At 42.8% G+C, this 20,778-nt stretch overlaps 1 protein-coding gene across 1 annotated transcript in view; it reads right to left on the minus strand.

Moving 5' to 3' along the window:
- Positions 1-20,778, minus strand: part of EPG5 (ectopic P-granules 5 autophagy tethering factor) — a 108,256-nt gene that overhangs the window by 56,011 nt on the left and 31,467 nt on the right. The window contains exons 13-23 of the mRNA XM_086682878.1: positions 19,896-20,036; positions 14,975-15,139; positions 13,478-13,597; positions 12,568-12,827; positions 9,316-9,456; positions 6,352-6,496; positions 5,929-6,126; positions 5,429-5,539; positions 3,579-3,701; positions 2,497-2,663; positions 1,430-1,651 (exon numbers count right to left, since the gene is read on the minus strand). Coding sequence (XP_086539004.1) covers positions 1,430-1,651; positions 2,497-2,663; positions 3,579-3,701; positions 5,429-5,539; positions 5,929-6,126; positions 6,352-6,496; positions 9,316-9,456; positions 12,568-12,827; positions 13,478-13,597; positions 14,975-15,139; positions 19,896-20,036 — 1,793 coding nt within the window. The remainder of the gene's footprint in view (positions 1-1,429; positions 1,652-2,496; positions 2,664-3,578; positions 3,702-5,428; positions 5,540-5,928; positions 6,127-6,351; positions 6,497-9,315; positions 9,457-12,567; positions 12,828-13,477; positions 13,598-14,974; positions 15,140-19,895; positions 20,037-20,778) is intronic.

Genomic DNA, 20,778 nt, shown 5'->3' on the forward strand with positions numbered 1-20,778 from the left:
GGTTAACTAACATTCAAATAAACACATTTTCTATCTTTTAGAGAAGACATTAAAAGGCATCTTAAACTACTACAATGGAAGAACCTGCCAGCTTCAGGCTCAATGACACTCTCCCGCTTCGAGGAAGCACAAAGAGGACTCAAAGCGTGTGTACACCTTGCTCCTATTAAGAAGGAACAGAACAAAGCCCAGCTAAAAAAAGAAAGGAAAAAAAAAAAATCTCCATTTTCCAGTAGAAACTTTAAAAAAAATTTAATGATGTTTCCTTTGTTTTTACAAGGAACACAGTCCATTGAGCTAAGATCACCGGTATTTTAAGCAGTTGTTTACACCAACAGGTACTAGAGGAATCTGTGGCACCCAAATTGCTGGGTGGGGTCTGGGAGGCGGCATGGCTTGGCTTTGCTCGGTAACATGGAAAACTACCTCCTTCACCTCTGAGGCAGTCTGCGTAGGAACAGAGGCAGGGACAGGACTTTGAGGCTCTCACACGCAAGAGGCCAGTACAGAGCTCTCTCCCAGCTTCTGATGCAGCTAGATGGCTACTTTACCAACATGCCAAAGGAAGGGGGATTTAAGAGAGGCGGAAGGGCACATCAAACTTTCTTGGCTGATTTAAACATTCAAAGATTAAGCCTCCCCATGGCGTAAGCCTGGCTAAAAGTAAGTTTTCCTTCAAGAAGCAAGCAAGATGAGGGCAGAAATCATTCCAAAGGCTGAAAGATAGCCCGAAGGGCTTTTAGGTCAAGCAAGCCTGAAGCCTCAGTGCTGGATCAAAACCCTGGGCTTCCTCACCAAGACATTTTACATTCAGGGCTAATTATTAGAAGCCATTTTTATTAAGTCTTATTTAGAAGACTAATACCTGGTTTACAGAAAGCTTATAAATGAAAGGTAAAGGAACAGCGTGAAAGGGACCAACCTTACTCCAGAGTTCTTAACGTCTGGGGGGGGGACACACATACTGTACCCGATTTTAGAAGCAATTTTGGGTGATTACTAGATCCTACCTTACCCCAGGCAGATTCCTAGAGGTGTTTGGACTTCAGTTAAAGAACCCTGCCTTGCTCATGAATTTCCTTTAAAGAAGTGTCCTAGCAGGCTTTACTAGGTGTTTACCTGCTATGATCAATTGTTTTGGTTTGTTTCTAGTATTACATAGAGAAACAGAGAGGATATCAGCCCTCTGGTTTAAGGCCTTCCATTCAGACTCCGGGCACTTGATAGAGCTAGATCCACACTGCTGACTTTCTTCTCATGAAGAACTTAAAAAGGAAGCATGACGAGATGCAAACCTGGTCACTGCCACCCTCCACATCCTATCGGGGCCGAGAGAACAGCACCCGGCAGTCTGTAACACAGATAACTGTTCTGGCACAGTACCTGTGCTGCAAACCACAGCATAAATGGCTAAATAACCATGTCCCACCTCACGAGCTCCGTGTGCAGCTCTGGGGAAGTCAGGTAACCAGGGGTGCCAGCCTGGCCAGCAGGCGGCCCTTCACTGCCCTCTGCTGGAACGCGGAGGGCCTTGCTCGCAGCATGGTGGAAATCGGCCACCTCAGTCAGGCGCCTCTTCATTTCTCTCAACAAACTGGTATGAGCAGGGCTTTGAAAAAACCTTTTTCCAATACAACCATCTATGGGTAACCTTAAAAAATATAAGCATAGATTACAAGATCAACACAACATGATCTATGTGGCACAAAATCACAATTAACAAGTCAATGGTTATAAATATCCCACACTGAATTAATACCTATTATTCTACCTCAATGGTTAGTATGCAGCTCCAACAACACGGTATATATGAAAGCAGTTTTAAAAAGAATGAAATACTACACAAATTTAAGGTATTACCACCACTTAGCGGTTACTGAATAAAGACAGTCTGCTCTAGAAGAACTTACAATCTGGTAGAAAACAGAAGTGCCCAAAAACCAAGATCCGTATGTTCCGATGGACGGAGTTAAGGGAGTGAGGGTGAGCTAGGAATTGGGCTGGAGTCAGAGAATATGGTCGGGAACAGTGGACAGTTCCAGCCGACCAGAGTCCCTTCAGACCCAGTGGAAATGGCAGACACCTCCCAGCCCAAGGGCTGCCGGGCACAGCCAGGCCTTTGTTCACACCTGTCATGCCCATCAGCAGTCCGCCTGGACGGGCTCCCAAGAGTCACACAAGCAGCCTGTGTGGAGCAGTTTCCCTCCCTTTGCAGCTCTAGAGGCTCTACGCTACACCTTGCCTGGTTCCAGGTATCTGGAACTGTCTTCACCCCATTGGGTACAGGGGATGGCAAAGAAAGAGCTGCCATAAGATACCCTAAACTCAAAAATGGTCTAGTCTAATAAGTGTGAAACAGGGGACAGAGGGACACTGCTAGTCGTAGGTCAAAGAACGGTTCTAACTTACAGGCCACGGCGGAGGACACAGAGCATCAGAGCAGTGCCAAGTCAAGAACAGGTTCACAGACACTTACAACAACACGGGGTACCATACCCATATTGCGGTCCTGGGCGGTGAAGATACAGGAGGAAGAATTTCTGCCAGATGAGAGGCAGAAGAGGGTGATCAGAAGGCGTGACAAGGGCCTGGTGGGCCCAGCGATAAATCAGCAGCCTCTGGAGGGACGGGACGATGGGGAGCTTCAGCTGGGCCTGGGCTTTCTACAAAAGAGGAGGGCCCTTGAGCAACCATGACATGATCGCAGTTCCAAACAGTCTGCTCTTTGTAAGTGATCCAAATGAAAACACTGAACGTTTTGTTTTCAATTCAGTAAGTAAAACAAGTCATAGAACCTTGACCTTTCCGACCCACTAACTAATACTTTAACCTCCTTGGTAGCAAAACATATGGGGCAGGGGTTTTTTTTCCATCAAAACATTTCCCAGGCCCCCAGATTGAAATGTGTCTTACACATCACCTAGTCTTATCTCATTTCTGTGCCTCTCCAGGCCTTTGCACATAAAACGCCACAGTGGAAGGGAGCAGAATGATAGGAAAACCAAAAGCCAGTTTTACTGCCAAACATTATCAATCTCTTAAAAACTTAGATCTGAAAAGGACTTTCCAGAATGATTAACTCCATGACAGGCTCTGAAACCCAAAAGCAAAATCTGTATTATAAGACCCTGAAATAGGTCTTACATTCTAAAGCTTTATCCCAGTGTTCTTTCGCTTCAGTGAGCCTACAGATCAGCTAGGGAGTTTTTAAAACAAATTCCTGGTCCCACTCCACACTTAGAAACTCAGAGTCTCGAAAGTTTGGATCCAGGAATCTGATTTTTAACAAGCTCTCTGGGGGACTAAGGCACATGAGACACACTGGAAATTGCTATAAAACAATGGCAATCCCCTCCACACACGCAAAAACACAGCCTTCAATCATTACGATGTGGCTCTTCATGCTAAATAAACCTTGGAAAGAAGGATGCACTTCAGTTATACAGTTTTAAGCACTGGTTTGGACACTGTGCTTTCTAAACATTTACAACGAAAGAAAACGGAGAAGTTTAAAAGCTATAGATAAATCTATCAGAGAACCACCTTCTCCCACTCAAATGCAGAACTGCTATTTGCACCTTCAGAGCTTGGTCAGGGGTAAAAGCAGTGTTTATAACCAATTCCCCTTCAACGACCCTTCGGAGCTGGGAGTCTTCTTCAAAGATGGATTCCATGTTTAGTACTGTCCAGGCGAACCAGACCTACAACGACAGCAGGTTAATGAGCAGCTCACTCAGACCAAATACATCCCGATAGTCTACAAATTAACATCTTTTCTACCAGATATCTCAATCAACAAGTATTTATAATTTCCAAAATTAACAGAGTTTTATACCTACCTCTGTTCTTGTCACAGATATAAACTTAGATAAAAAAGATCATTGAAAAATGCTGAATTCCTTTGGAAAAGCTACTTCAGTAAAAGAAAATGTTTGTTCATGCAACATGCAGGTTCTGTATGCACAAGGACAGGAAAGACGGCCAGACATGAGCTCTGCCCTTAAGAAATTTTCCATCTCAGGGGCACCTGGGTGGGTCAGTCTCTTGAGCGTCTGACTTCAACTGAGGTCATGATCTCACAGTTCGTGGGTTCAAGCCCTGCATCGGGCTCTGTGTTCACAGCTCAGAGCCTGGAGCCTGCTTTGGATTCTGTCTCCCCCTCTCTCTGCTCTTCCCACACTCGTGCTGTGTCTCTCTCTCTCTCTCTCTCTCCCTCTCAAAAATATAAAAATAGGGGCGCCTGGGTGGCGCAGTCGGTTAAGCGTCCGACTTCAGCCAGGTCACGATCTCGCGGTCCGTGAGTTCGAGCCCCGCGTCAGGCTCGCATCAGGCTCTGGGCTGATGGCTCGGAGCCTGGAGCCTGTTTCCGATTCTGTGTGTCCCTCTCTCTCTGCCCCTCCCCCATTCATGCTCTGTCTCTCTCTGTCCCAAAAATAAATAAACGTTGAAAAAAAAAAAAATTAAAAAAAAAAATATATATAAAAATAAATGTTAAAAAAAATTTTTTTTTTTTAATTTTCCATCTCGTATACAGGAGACAAAACTAATATATAAGTAATCACAATGTGAAGTGAGAGGTGGTGAGTACTGAATCAGGAGTCCAGTGCTCCGGGAAGCCAGCAGAGGGAGGGTGGGATCACAGAGGTGGACATATCAGAGACGGCTCTGTGTGGAGAATGGAGGTGAAGGATGCCTGGCAAGAGGACCAGTGAGGAAAAGGCAAAGAGGTGGAAACACATGGGACACGGTAGGTAGCAGCAAGGAGTGTGTTTCGGCTGGATCACGAGAGTTAAGAGGAAGAGCGGGAGGGAAGACTGTGATGGGAGGCTGAAGGATGTCGCTACTGGTTTAAGTGATGGATCAGGGCCATAATTCGACACTCACAGTTGAAGAGGTGGTAATCATGAAAAAAGTGCTGCTGCGGCCGCTATCGCTGACAAGAGCGGCCAACGCCTCGTGTGCACCGTGTGACGTACTAAGCCCGGCTCTAAGTACATCCCGTGCAGGTGCACTCAGTACTGCCAGCACCCAGCTGAAGAAGCTGAGGACATTGAGGTAAGCCCTGCCCAACGCACAGGGCTAACAAACATCAGAACCGAGTGTGCACCCCGGGCGGCCTGGCTCCAGCATCCACCCTCAACAGTGCTGCCGGGCAGGCTCTACAGCCGGGCAGACCAGGACTGACCACCAGCAGTCTGATCCTGAGCCAGCTGCTTGGCTCCATTCAACCTCAGTTAAGCCCTCGGTGAAACGGAACAGCAACAGCGCAACCTCAGGAGAGGGCCGCTGCGAGGATTAAACGAACGAGGGTTCTTACACATGCCAAGGGCTAAATGAGCATTATTTAAAGCTGCTAGCAATACATTAGTAAAGATGAGAACATTAAAAGTTCGCAAAGATTACCAACGGTCCACAAGGGTTTTCCTACCTGAGTAGGCGTGGCCAAGCCCTCCACGAAGGAAGGAGTGATGTTGCCAGCCACGATCCAGCTCACCAAAGAAGAGAGCAGACTCCGGTCACAGTGGTAACCCAAAGCATTCTATACAGGGGACAGGATGTGGAACAGAGAGAGAAGGCTTTTAAAAAACCTTATCAATGACCTTTTCAAGCATATCAGCAATTATCTTACTGTGATGGTAGATTCTGGTAAAACACAGATTTCATAATTAGTCCACCAGCAGTGAGAGCCACAGGCAGCGTATTACAGCCAAATGTCATGAGCAAGGCTCCTCCTGGGGGGGTCCTTTCCTTTAGCTTCCCTGGAATCTGCATTAGCAGACTGTGGTTACTGAGATCAGGTACCAAGAAGACCAAGCTTAAAAAGGCAGTGGCCCCAGAATAGTACTGAGAACTGTGCATTTGGGGGAGCATCCTGGGAAGGCTACTATCTAGACAATGACCGAAAGACAAATTCTCTAGGAGGTTTACCTTATGTTGCTGGTAGAGCAACTTCTGCACACAGTCTTCCTGCATCAGCTGAAAAGCTGTTTTACACAAGTGGTCCATGAGGAAAAGGATGGGTTGTTCTCGGTACCAAAGATGCTGGCTTATTAGAGCCTGAACCCAGAACTCCAACACGGCAACGGGGCCCACTTCATTGGGCTGGGTGCTTACGGATACGTGGGCCTACGGAGAAAGCGCTCAAGTGATGTGGAAGTAAGAGTCAGGCTCCCACTTTTAAAACACCAGCAAAATGACTACCTCCACTACAAAGCCCAAATCTGCGATGTTCTTGGCCAAAAGCACTGTGCCAAGTGCTTTGAAATGACCAACACTCAGATCTGCTAACCCTAGGGTGCTTGATTGGGAGGGTGGGCAAGGGTGTATTTAGGGGCCTCCTGGGGGCCTGACCTGGATCATGCTGTTGAGAAGCTTCACGTTGTCCCCATGGCTGGCTCCTGTCAGGTGCTGTGCCACCTTGTGGGTGACCTGCTGTGTGACACCCTGAGGGACGCCACTGTCCAAGTGTAGGAACAGAAGGAGGTGTGACAGAAACCTGCCAAGAACACAAGACAATGCATTTGACCTTCCAATCAGAAGTCAACAAAATTTCCAGTGGCTAATTACTGAGGAGGAAACAGAAAAACATGAAATTGGTCCCATTTTTAGGCCAAAGCTCTATTTAGGATTTTCAATAAATCTTTAAGAACTTCAGAAAAATGAAGTTTTCAAACTTAAGGTGGGTTAAAAGGAATTCTATCTACCTGCAGAAGTATAGAGAACAGATAGATCCCAAGACACACAAACACGTACAAGTTCAAGAGCATTAGAGGAACACCACCCCAAGTGCCCCTTTACCCCCTCCCCACTCACTAACAAATGCCAAGATGTTTGTAAAATCATCCCACAATCTTGAACTGGAAGTCAACTTCCTACAAGGTGGTAGAAGGGGCACAACGGGGCACAAGGGGGATCCCACCACAATCAGTCAGGAAGTGCCCTCAGTTCCTGGGATTCCAGCTCCCTCCTCTCTCTGCTTCTGCTGGATTTTCCGCCTGAAACATTCCCCCACACCTAACCTACCAAACTTCTACTCACTCCCCACACCTCATCTACAATGTTCTTTCCTCAGAGGATACTTTGCGAGCCTTCCTGCCATCTAAAACACAGCTGACCCGTTAACCTCTCTCGTGGCACCCTGTTCTTTTCCTCCATGGGCCTTAAAATTGGCAACTGCATCCTGAGGACGTGATCACTTCCTACGTGTCTGAGGGCAACGGCCGGCCTGCTTCCCTCCCCGCTGTACAGGCAGCAGCAGCACACAGCGCAAATTGATAAGCAGTTGTTATTGGTGAATGAACACCCTTCCCATTTCACAGGAGACACAGTGCAGGCCCATTTGAGGCCCAAACCCTAGTCAAGAGGAAAAGTGAGGGCGGGAAAGGTACCAATGAAGTGCTGTACAAGTTCAGAGGACAGAGCCAGTGCAGGCATTAGAGGGGCCTGGGAGAGATACAGAGAGGAAGTATTTGAAACACAGCCTAGAAAGAGTCATCGTTACTCAAAATTTAATGATTAGAGAAAAAAATACAGAAGCTATTCAATCTAATTTTAAAATATCTTTTAAAAATCTAAAAACAATTTACTAAAATGTGCCAGCCATTGTACTTTATATCACTTAACCCTTACACCCAGCCTGTATGCGAGGTATAACAGCCCATTATGCAAATGAAGAAACAGAGGCCCTGCAAAGTCAAGGAATTCACCTGTGCTCACACTTGTCGAAGCCCCAGCCAGGTGCTCTCTACCCTGCTCCCCAACTGGCAGTTCTCTTTCCTTCTCTATGCCTTCACTATTTCCCAGCCTGGCCCCTCCAGACCCTCTTTTTACCCCCTACCCATAGTGAAAAAGCCCCACCCTGCCCACCCTGTCCTCCCCACTGGCCCAACACCTACATGCACTTCAAAACTCAACTAGAAACCCACTTCTTCCATAAAGTCATATGCTTCGGCCATCTGTTGCTTTTGTTCACTGAGCATCTTTTCTCTCTCTCTCTCCCTTCTGCTAACTGCACATCCTTTCATTAAGGGAGCTGTCCACCCTCCCCCCCACCAACTGCCAATTCTGGGAGGAAGGGGCCCTCAAAACAGAATCCCTATACCCTCCTCTTAGGACTAGTCAATACCACCCAGCACAGTGACAGGCTGAGAGAGAACACATGACTAGGTCAGACCAATCAGGGATCATTACAAGGAACAATGATACAGAAAACATTGGCCCTTCCCACAGGGTAGTACTTAGTTCTCTTTACAGCCACACACTTTCATTCCCCTGCAGAAAAGCACACCTGCAGTGGAAAAACTAAAAAGAGAGGCGGGGCCAAGGGACCTGGGAGGGAGGATAAGAGAAAAACAGAAACACTAATCCAGGGTCTCTCAACTTTGGCACTACTGACATTTTAGGCTGGCTAATTCTTTACTGTGAGGACCTCTCTTATGTACTGCAGGACGTTCAGCACTACCCCTGGCCTCTACCCACCGGATACTAGTAGCAGACTCCCCCAGTCGCCCCCTCAACCACTCCCTTGCCCAACCATCCACTGCCTCCCGCTCCCCACCAGGATGTGACCACCAAAATCATTTGGAGACATTACCAAATGTCCCAAGGGTCAAAATCACCCCTGACTGAGAACTACCACTTTAGAATGACCTGATGTTATCATGAGCCCTTTTCCCAATCACATGAGCCAAAACATTCCCTTCTTGAAGAAACCAGCATGCACCGGGTTTTTATCATGTGCAATTAAGAGTCTTAACACCCCATCCTTAATTCTTAATTCCCTCCCTTCCAAGCAGCTATTTCTTTTACCCTAAATTCCATATACTTTTACCACACAACACGAATGCAACCTATACACCACAGCATGCATGGCCTTGCCAATAATACTTTGCTTCATAAGTTTTGTAATTACCTCAAAAGTCTTGTTTTCTCAACAAGATTATGTATGTCTCATGTGATAAGCACCTTCCTATGCATCTTATCTGTTTGTAATACTACAGACAATTAACAGCAATGTGTTCTGCTACTGTTACAATGGCAAAGCCATTTGCTGCTCAGTGTCAGAAGCACTATTCCCAGGTTTCATGGAAACTTCCCTTTCAACTGCTAATAAGCTATAAGCAATCTAAAATTAAATGAGAAATGGAAATATCTTTCATGATAATAAAACAAGAATCATTATAAGAGTCACTGTTTATCAAACTGCATTCTAAACTAGGCAGGAAGTTTTCTGCCTCATAAAAAAATACACCAGTGAACTATATCATTCCCTCTTTTACTTGCAAGCAGTCATCTGTACTCCCCATTTCTACTTACTGCTCATTCTTCAGAAGGTAATACTGGCAAGGGTAGAACAAAGGCAGGATCTTATCCAGGACATGAACCACTGTTCGCAAATGCCTCGACTGGACCAGAATTCCCAACAGTGGGATGCCTTCTGCACAGAACTTCTCAATGCTATGGAAAGAGACAAAGGCAATGAGCATGCAAGGCAGCCGGCTCAGAAAATGACGTTCTTCCAGTGAGCCATCAGCCTACTTGCTACCCAGTTGATCTCAGGTCTCCAGCACATTTCTGCACCACCAAACTTAGCCCAGGAATACTAGCATCAGAGCTCTGGAGCACAAAGGAACTTAAGTTTCATCCATATGCTCATTTTACACGTGAGAAAGGTGAAGTATCATGCCCAAATTCACATAATTTCCTAATGGAGGGCCAAAATGAGAACCCAGGTTTGCAAATTTCCAGTCCACAGCACTTTGCCACTACCCTACTTTGCTTCCCAAATGGTGCTTCTTCTAAGAACCGTGGGGCTCTCACTGTCTGCATATTCCCACAAGGTAGCAGAGCAAAGAGAAGATTCAAAAGTGAGTTCATTCTGTTAGTATAAAATGGCAAAGTTCTTCTGAAACCAATTTGCAGAAAAATTTACTCTTTGACGCACTTCAGAAAATCTATCTTTAAGAAATAATCTCAAATGCGGAGGAACATGTGACAGATGAGCCATGTAAAAGATGGGCTTTTCAAAATTGTTTAAAATCACAAACTCAGAAGCACACATGATTTATGTAAATTTTGGAAAAATGCATTCAATGCGAATATTATTACATTATTTAAAAACAATGTATACCAGGGGTGCCTGGGTGGCTCAGTCAGTTGAGCATCTGACGTCAGCTTACTTAACTCATAGTCTCATGGTTCATGAGCTGAGCCCCACATCAGGCTCACTGCTGTAGGCACAGAGACCGCTTTGGATCCTCTGCCTTCCCCCCCTGCCCCCCCCCCCACTTGTGCACATGCACTCTCTCTCTCAAAAATAGATATCAAAAAACAAAACAAAACAATGTTTCATTAGGGTGAGAAAGATTCTGGGTGATTTCTTTGACTACTGTTCTCTGTATTCTGTGATGTTATATTCGTATACAACTTATACTGCTGCATACTCTGCACCCAACCCTAAGCACATTCAAAAGATCGTTAATTCTAGTATGCATACGTCCCAGACGACCGTGGTGGATGGAATTCAGCCCCAAAGAGAAACTCTTTATTCCCACCTTCACTCCATTCAGGATTTGGTAATCAGCACCAAACAAATACTTATGTTTGGAGAAGACACACAGTCTTATCAGTGAGTAAAGGAACTACAGTCCCAGAATGAATAGAAGAAACAAGAAGAATCATGAAACGATTGAGTTCAGAACACTACACTCTGAATCCACACGCCAGACATATGCTAAACGTGTTCAGTGAATTAGAACTCACTTAAGGCTCATAAAGTAAGTCCAGTACTATTATTATTCCCATTTTATAGATGAGATGCCTGAGGTACACGACCCTGAGAATGATACGAGGGCTATTGGAAAAGATGTAGAGTGCCTCCCAAAGTGCTTAATTAAGATCTCTCCTCGTCCCAGTGGATCACTTCTACCCTCTTTTACCTGACTTTCAAATCTGTCCATCACTAGTCCTACTGACCTACTTGATCACCTCCATTCACTACCATGAAGCGTGGGCTTCGGTCAGGAGCGTTTCCTCATCACTCCTCACTCTTCCCCCTCCCCACTCAGACACCTGGTGCTCCTTCCCACGTTCATGCTTGAATCAAATATATACTAGTTCAAGTTCTGGAGATACAATGATGAAAGGACGATGCCCCTGCCTTCAAAGAGCACACAGTGCATGAGAAGAGCGAGAGAGACGATTACACTACAATACAGTAAGGGCTCTGCTCAGAGCGCACAGGTGCTATGGGCGGGGGAGTGGATGGTACAAGGCTGAATCTTCAACAAGTGGGCACTAGTCACCTGGCAAGGGTGAGCGTCACCACTCTGCCCCCTAGCCTCGGACGCCTTCTCTACTTAAGACTCCTCTCCAAAGCTTAGCTCCTCCATGCAGGCATCCTGCCCTAATGATCTCTCCTTCCTTTAAATTCCTTCTGCTCATACTCTTGAGTGGTTCCCAATCCAGGCTGTACATCAGAATAATCTGGACAACGGCCCCAGACTAATTAGATCAGGACTCTCACACTCTTCTCTGCACAGGGAGCTTTAGAATCACTCCAAACGTGACTCTGAAGGGCAGCAAGAACAGAGAAGCACTGCTCTACACCTCTCATCCAGCCCACGGTCACGTCTTTAGTGCTGCCAATTGATTCCATCTACCATCTCCACTAAACTGTCAACAGCCTGAAGGCCACTAACAATCCTGTCTCTCTCCCACTTCTTGGCACAAGGCTGAACATAAACAGCTAATAGCACAACTGGCATCCTACTGAAAATATATGTAATGTGGAACAAGATGTTGAAATTGGAATGGTAAAAAGGTATTACAGTGAGTCTAAAATGAAAGAACCAGAAAGCATGTAGGTGAAAGAAATTTTAGAAAAAAAGAGGCTAAAAAAAATTAACACACTGTAGGAAAATGGTCTCTGGGGGGAAAAAAAGGATTTTTAACCAACTAAGAATTCATTCATTTACTTACTGCACCAGTTACTTATTGCACCAGCTATAGCCTTCAGCACTGGGATAAAATGGTAACACAAGACAACCACGGCTCCTGAGGTTAGGACCTCACACATGATCCCTGAGAAGACTGAACAGAAAACTACCACTCAGTGTAGAAGAGACAGAGATCGCTCTAGGCTCATACCAGAGAAGCACGTGACCTGAGCAGGCATTTCATTCCCCTGGGCAGGTTTAGCCCTCTAACTGAGAAGCCGAAGTTGGACTGCCATCACTTTAAACAAAATTCAGTAGAGATGACTAATTATTTTTATATTGTCACTATTCCAAGGAAGACAAAACATCTAGCGCTAACATGAACATTGTCCTCTGGGTGACAGGTATACTCTCTCCGTAATGTATGAGATGATTTTCTGGTACAAATCTGTCTTATATGAATTTGGGCAGCATTTCCCCTACATAAGCCATTAATAAGGCTTATAATTTGGTCCTGATTGCCCTTAGATAGGTTTGATGGAGGCCTCAGACCTTGGGATGTGAAAAATGAAATCCAGAATCACTGACTACAAGGTTCAGCAACCCTAGGGGTTCAGCCCAAACACTGTACCTGTGGCCCACAGCCGTCATAGCTAAGGCCAGATAACAGCCGATGGGCATGCCCGCCTTAACAGCCTTCAAGAGAGGATGAAACGTGGGTGACTCTGTCATGTCAGGCACAGTGCTGGAGAAGGGAACAGTTGGACAATTCTGCTGTATTCCATAATCATTTTTGTGCAGTTTTAACCTCAAGATCAAGTTCCAGGCCCACTGGTTAAATGAGGTCTCAGGTGTCTCTCCATATCGAACAATACTGGCCAAATATGAAACCTAAAACAATTATTTATTTTAAACCACATTAGTCACATACAAATTAAATCAGTAAGCTCACCCGCCCATTTGCTTTTGTGATCAGCAACATCCTCAAAAGAGAGGACACACTACTTACCAGTACTCAGTTTGGAGCACTCAATTACAGCAATTTCTCACAACTGACCACTTCTGCTTACTCACTAGTCTCTTTGTGCATCTGATCTGAGTCAGCACAAGCAAAGGAGTAATAATACAAAAGTTGGTGCACAACTCATGGAGTGATGATAAATAAGTTTTAACAACCAGTTGGAGTGTGGGAGATCCTTTACAGGGTTTGTCAATTTTGTCAGTGTGAAAACTCCCACCATGGTCAGTTTCAAGCTACCAACAGGTCAACAATCTAGTTTGCAAAGTTCCCGAAAATTTAACATTCAGCTCTCCGGAGCCAGGACACGCCAGCTCCAGGTCAAGTCAAATGCCACAGTATTAAAATGGTCACATGTAGGCCACTTCTCAAAGAAAAAAATCTTCATCCAACCACAGAATTCAATTTCAGTATCTTAAGTTGCCAGAAATGTTCTTAGGCAACCTAAGGGTAAATACTGTAGCTGTATCCACCCAAATCATTTATAATAAAGATATTCTCAATATATAAGAGAAAGAAATACCTGCTTCATACTTTCAGAAAGAAGCCCAGCATACGGCTTCTGTGCAAGGTATTTCTGGTACGCTTCAAGAATCATTAAAGCCACTTCAGCATGGACTGCTTGATCCAGATGAAGGGTACCCTTTTAAAGAGAAAAATCATCATAAACATGCCATCTTGATTTTTTTAACATACCTTTGAACAAAAGGACTAGGAAGGATAGTAAAAAAAGCATCTTGGATCCTCAACTTTCCAAAAATTACATCACCTAACAATGAAGTTATAAAATGGCAACAGGAAAAAACACAGAAATCTTAAAGAACCATTACGTTGTACTTAAATAGTCTGAGTCATCCCGGACCCTCATATAAAAGGTATCTTTGAATGTAACTCCCCCACTCCTACCCTAGAAGCTCCATGAAGACTATAGGTCACAAGTTTAAGGGCACTGCCACAAACCGGGAAGATGTTTATTATTACACAAAAGGATACTTAATAAATTAAGTCTATATCCCCTTTCCTCATTTTCTCATCAGTGAAAATACAGAAGATACTCAACAACACAAATAAAATATTCCTTTAGGAGCCTGAAGTTGCCTATAGAATTTCCCATCCAATCTTCCTTTGCAACCTGAAGAAACACATTCCTGGGGCACCTGAGTGGCTCAGCTGGTTTAAGCATCCAACTCTTGATTTTGGCTCGGGTCATGACCTCACAGTTTGTGAGATGGAGCCCCGTGTCGGGATCCACAGTGACAGCAAGGAGCCTGCTTGGGATTCTCTCTCTCCACTCTTTGCCCCTCCCCGGCTTGTGCACTCTCTCTCAAAAATAAATAATAAATAAACTTAATTAAAAAAAAAAAAAGAAATAAAGAAATATATCCCTAATCCTCTCATGAATCCTCTAATGAAGGATCATGGAGACTCTCATAGGGAAGTTCATGCAGCCTGCTAGGAGAGGGAGGACTAGGGGCTTCTATTCACAAGTCAGAGAACACGAGGATGGAAAAGAGGGGTCTACAGCTCTCACTTGGAGTGGGGGAAGCCCTGGATGAACCCATGGGCAGACCCAGGTGGTCAGGGACACTCTGGAAGAAAAGCTCCCTGGCTCCAGTTTTCTCATCTGTACAACGGGGTCAAGTTCGTGCAAAACACACAAGATGGCTGTGACAACCAAATGATTTGTTCAGAAAAAAGGTGGCAGACTGTTAGAGAGGGCTGAGTTCTCTCCCATTTTCCCTTTAAAATGTTGAAACATTTTGACCTAGGAACTAACACGTAAGGCCTAGAGTAAAGAGGAAGGAAAGTTTTAATGGTCAAAATCATGGACATGGCATCTTTAGAGACATTATACATAGCAAACTCTTAATAATAAAAACTATGAATAACATTAATAAACTATGATTAATAAAAACTACCATCACTGAGTACTGAGAAATGTTTATGTTTTGAGGAAATGTTTCTCTAAAATTGATGTGTAGAACCTCCAGTATCTAGAGAGTGGTTTTGATACACATACCTGTTCACCAAATCCCCAATTTAGTCCTTCTAGAATAACACAGGCCAACTTATTCTTCACCATTGTCAGGTTATAATTCAATAACCAGTCCCGAATCACGGCTATCTCAGAGGCAGAAGGTCGCCAGAGGTACAGAGGCAGTTCTTTAAACAAGTATAAAGAAACCTTATTTAAAAGAAAATGATGGTAATTAAGATCAAAACTTAAGGAACAATCCTGAATTACTACAATATATTATTAAACTGCCTGCAAAATTTTTTTTCCAAAAGGAAGTGGGGTTTTGTTTGATTTTTAGACAAATGAAATGGACATCATGGACAACCAAAGGAAACAAATATTAAAACCAATGATACACCAAAAGCACATTTTGCTACCCTGTGTAAAGGTCAATCTTTTATTATGTATAATTTGGTATACTTCCATTTAATAAAACCACCATACCAAGACCCAAATTTAAAGCCATAATAAACGAGGAACGGTCATTCATTTTACAAAAAGATTTAGCGCTTTAAATAATTATTTAAATAAACAAAAAACTGGTAGTTGTCAGAGCAGAAGAGGGGAGAATAGTAGGGGTAAATAGAATAGACGGGAGAATAGAAAGGTAAAGGAGATTAAAAGTATAAAACTGGTACAAACTTCCAGTTATAAAATAAATAAATCACAGCGATGAGAAGCACAGTATAGTAATTACAGTCAATGACACTGTAGTAACTTTGTACAGTGACAGATGGTAACTACACTTATTGTGGTAAGCATTTCGTAAAGTATATCATCGCCAAATCGCTATGTTGTACACTTGAAATGAATATGATATTGCACGTCAACTACACTTCAGTAAAAAAATTATTATTTCTTTTCTGGCATCTAAAAAGATATTTCTGTTAGCTCCCAAGCAATCTGGGGAGGAGGGACAAGGAGTGAACAGAGGTAAAAATGAAATAAGATTAACCAAGAGTTGGTAACTGTTGAAAGTAGATGATGGTTACACAGGGATTCATTTCCTATTCTCCCTTTTATATATATTTGACAGATTCTATAATAAAAAGTTTTTAAAATCCTGTTTACAAGAAGTCTATAGCATCACTTTTTGAATAACCTATCGATGTGTGCAAATTAAGATAAATCTGGGGTCACTCAATAGTTTGCTTTAAGGGAGACTAATCAGAAGAGCAATTCATTTTATATTGTCTAGAACAGTGCTATCCAATGGAAATACAATGTAAGCCACATACATAATTTTAGTTTTTCTACTAGCCACATATTTTAAAAGTAACAAGTGAAATTAATATATTTCATTTAATCTAATATGTCCAATACATTATCAACATGTGATCACTATACAAAACTATTGAGATACGCTACATACTTTTTGTTCACACTAAATCTTTGAAACCCAGTGAGTACTTTACACTTACAATACATCTCAATTTGGACTAGCCACCTTTCAAGGACTCTACAGTTGCATGTACCTAGTGGCTACTATATTGGACAACACAGATCTAGAACATGCATACTAGTACTTTTCAGGTTCCTGCACTGCTCCCAATGAGAGGCAAAACAAAATGGGAAAGAACAGTAGAAAGAATGAATTTTAAAGAAGCCTTTCCTGGGGTGCCTTTCCTGGGGTGCCAGGGTGGCTCAGTCGGCTAAGTGTCCAACTTTGGCTCAGGTCATGATCTTGCAGTCTGTGAGTTCAAGCCCCGCATCAGGCTCTGTGCTGACAGCTCAGAGCCTTGGAGCCTGCTTCTGATTCTGTGTCTTCCTCTCTCTCTGCCCCTCCCCCACTCATGTTCTATCTCTCTCCTTTAAGAGTAAATAAACACCAAAAAAAATTTTTAATTAAAAAAAAAAATTACCAAAATAAATCTATCGATACATACAAAGAATAACACACGATGATCAAGTGGCTTTTATTCCAGAAAGCAATAACAGTTCAACGTTTGAAAACTAGGACAGTTTAGAGCACACAGATCATTCCTAGGCTCTGGGGCTAATTCTAATTCCTGATTATCCCAAGGTAACAGCAAAAATATTCAAAGCCATCGTATTTATCTGAAGGCACAGAAGGTTTGAACAAGTTCCTCCAAAAACGTCAGCAAGTTCACAAAGCATTAAGGAACTACAGGTATAAACAGAGAATGGAGGCACCTTTTAGAAGATATGCTCTAAAAAACATTAGGCTTCCAATTTTTATACTTAAAGTCAAGCATACCTCTGGGCCAGTTTACTAGAAGTATTATGAGCAAATTTAAAATGTAAGTGGGTGTATGTTAGCCAACTTGACAATAAATTATATTAAAAATAAATAAATGAAATGAAATAAAATTCATCCATATGGAAAATTAAATTAAATTAAATGTAAAATGTAAGTGTGGCCAAAACCAGACAGCCACTTAAGAGAAAATGGTGATGAGCTCAACCAAAGCGAAAGAATCTTGCGACCCACTGTGTATTTCTTTAGAACTCATTCCATTAGATAATCACCCAAAAAGGAGTAACCAAAAACATGCTCCCGTATATTGAATATAAAAGCCCTTTCATCTCAATAAAATCATATCATATCGTGGTGGGATACAATGCTTTTATTAAAAAGAAAAAGTACTACTGCCACTATGAAAACACTATGGTGCTGCCTCAAAAATGAAAAATGGAATTACCCTATGTTCCAACAACTCTACTTCTGGGTATATACCCAAAAGAATGGAGAGCAGGGCCTCAAAGAGACAGCTGTACACTCACATTCACAGCAGCATTATTCACAACAGCCAGAAGGGAGAAGCAATCTGAGTGTCCAGCAACAGATGAACAGATAAACAAAATGTGGTCTATACATGCACTAGAATATTATGCCGGCTTAAAAAAGAAGGAAATTCTGACACATGCTACGACATGCATGAACATCGACCACAATATGTCAAATGAAATAGGCTAATCACAAAAGGATAAATACTGTGTGGATTATTTACATGAGGTACGTAGAGTAGCCAAACTCTAGACAGAGAGAAGGTAGAATGTTGGTTACCAGGGACTGGAGGGTGGAGGGTGGAGGGTGGAGGGTGGAGGGTGGAGGGAATGCAGGCTTACTGATTAATAGGTATAGAGCTCCAGTTCTGTAAGATGGAAAGAGTTCTGTAGCTGGGTGACAGCAATGGTAACAAGCAAAACAATGGGGATGTACTTATGTCACTGAACCGTACATTTAAAAAGGGTTAAGATGGTATATTTTATGTCGTGTATAATTTACCACGATTAAATTTTTTACTGTAAAAAAAAGTACGATGTACTTTTCCAAGGAGAGCGTATCATTTATTCTTCATTTAGAAAAAATGTGTCTCATAAACCAATCTTTCCCCAGAATCTGCCCACTTATGAATGTAATGAAGCAATGACAGTTATCAGTGATACATCCTACAGGGACAATGCAATGACTACAAGATGAAGGGCCTCTGCAAATACTATCACTTTAAATGCTCCTCTTCAAGTTACAATGTGGGACTATCTGCCATTAGCAAAACTTACACATTATAGCAGTATTACAGATGATGAAGAAAATCTTCAGTAAGTGTGTGTTTTTTTAAAATGGTACATCCAGGGGCGCCTGGGTGGCTCAGTCAGTTGAGCATCCGACTTCAGCTCAGGTCATGATCTCACAGTTTGTGAGCTGGAGCCCCATGTCGGGCTCTGTGCTGACAGCTTGGAGCCTGGAGCCTGCTTCAGATTCTGTGTCTCCCTCTCTCTCTGACCCTCCCCCACTCATGCTCTGTCTCTCTCTCCTTCAAAAATAAATAAATATTTTTTTAAAAATTTTTTAAATGGTACATCCACACAATGGAATATTTGGCCATTAAAAGTCATGAAGTGCTGACTCATGCTACAATGTGGATGAACCCAAAAACTATGCTAAGTAAAAGAAGCCACTCACAGACCACATATTGTATGATTCCATTAATACAAAACGTCCAGAACAGTCAAATTTATAGAGACAGAAAGTAGATTAGTGGTGGCTTATGGCTGGAGGGGATGGAGGGACAGAGTGTGATAGCTAAAGGGTATGTGGTTTCTTTTTGAGGTGATCAAACTGTTCTAAAATTGAGAGTGGTGATGGCTACACAACTCTGTGAAAAAAAAAACAAACCAACTTTCATGCTTTAAACAGGGGAACTGTATGGTATGTGAGTTATGTCACAATCCAGCTGTTTTTAACATCAACAGACTACAAAAGGGATTGTGACAAATGACAGAAATAAACTGTATGTGTCTTGTTTGACTTAAATTACCACTTTTATTTTCGCTTTTGGCCTATGTAAACAGGGCCTTCTTTCTTAATCATAGTTGTTTCTTCCAAGTATAAACTATAAAAATTACGAAAGCCAAACAAACTTTGAAATACAAACTGTTATTAACTATATAGACTGTACTTAAAAGAAAAGCCTGTTATTGAGGGATGTCTGGGTGGCTCAGTCGACTGGTTAAACATCCCAACTCTTGGTTTCAGTTCAGGTCATGATCTCAGGGTCATGAGATCGAGCCCTGCATTGGGCTCCACGCTGAGTGTGCAGCCTGCTTTAAGATTTTCACTCTCCCTCTCCCTCTGCCCCTCTCCCGTGCGTGCATGTGTGCATGCGAGCCCTCTCTCAAAACAAGAAAAAAGAAAAAAGAAAACAAAAACCTGTTACTGAGGGAGGTAGAAAGTCACTTTGAGGAGATTAAAGAGAATCACAGCTTTTTGTAAGAAGCCGCTAACCCCAAGCAGGCACGGTGAATGGCAGGGCCCAGGACACACTCCACGTTGTCTTCATCCTGCTGTGCCCGTCACTCAGTCATTCCCCAACAACCTGATTATTTTTCTCATTGCTCCATTACTCCAGGATAACAGAACAAAAAAAGCAAAACATACAAACAAATTAAGTGCTCTTACCATTCCAACCTGGTCAATGGTGTCTTGAACTCTATCCAAAAGGACAGAAATTATCTCAGGGTGAACAGCTGTGATGGCCCCTAAGAGCTCTCGACCAACCTTTGAAAAAGTCTCTCTGGTGGACAGGGTGACATAAGATACCTAAAAGTGGGAGGAGGTGGAGATGGCACTTTCAATACCCATCAATCATCAGTCAAAACACAGTTCCTTAATGCAGGATGTTTTCAAGTAAAAGAGAAAGAGCCTCACACTGAGCCTTGGGTCATGCCATGTTCAAAAACATGTCACAACTACAGAGAGCTACCTGTCTACCTGAGGCTGAGTCAGGAGGAGAGGGAAAGGCACCTATGTAATGACTTCAAGCACCAGGTTCAGGAAGTAAATCCCAAAGCCTGTCTGTACCTATATCCCTTTGGTGTAAAAACTTTCTAAATTTGAGAAAATTGCCAAAATGATGAAAACCAGAATGCATTTCATAGAAATACCTACTGTCTGCTATAAAATAAAATCCCCAACTACAAAAGCTTCTAAAATATCAATGTTTATCAACTCCTCTTAACATATTCCAAAGTACAGGTTACAATCCACTGATGCCAATGGCAAGCACATTTCTTTTTTTAAAAAATACAGTGGAATAGAACAGAAAAATAACAGAATAGAATAGAAAATTGTGAGGGTGCATCTCAGTAGCATTAAGTATTGCTTCAGTTTCACACATACACACACACACACACACACAGGCACACAAAAGCAGAATGTAATACACAGTGTAATTTTTACTGTGAGTACTGGCCAAACCCTTGAAACATTCAAGAGCATAAGTGTTAGGGTTAGCACAACAGACCCTAAGAATGCCACTTACTATATGTGAAAACAGACCTTC

The sequence above is a fragment of the Puma concolor genome, chromosome D3, assembly GCF_028749965.1.
Source record: "Puma concolor isolate L17-30 chromosome D3, mPumCon1.1.hap2, whole genome shotgun sequence".
Classification (NCBI taxonomy): domain Eukaryota; kingdom Metazoa; phylum Chordata; class Mammalia; order Carnivora; family Felidae; genus Puma; species Puma concolor.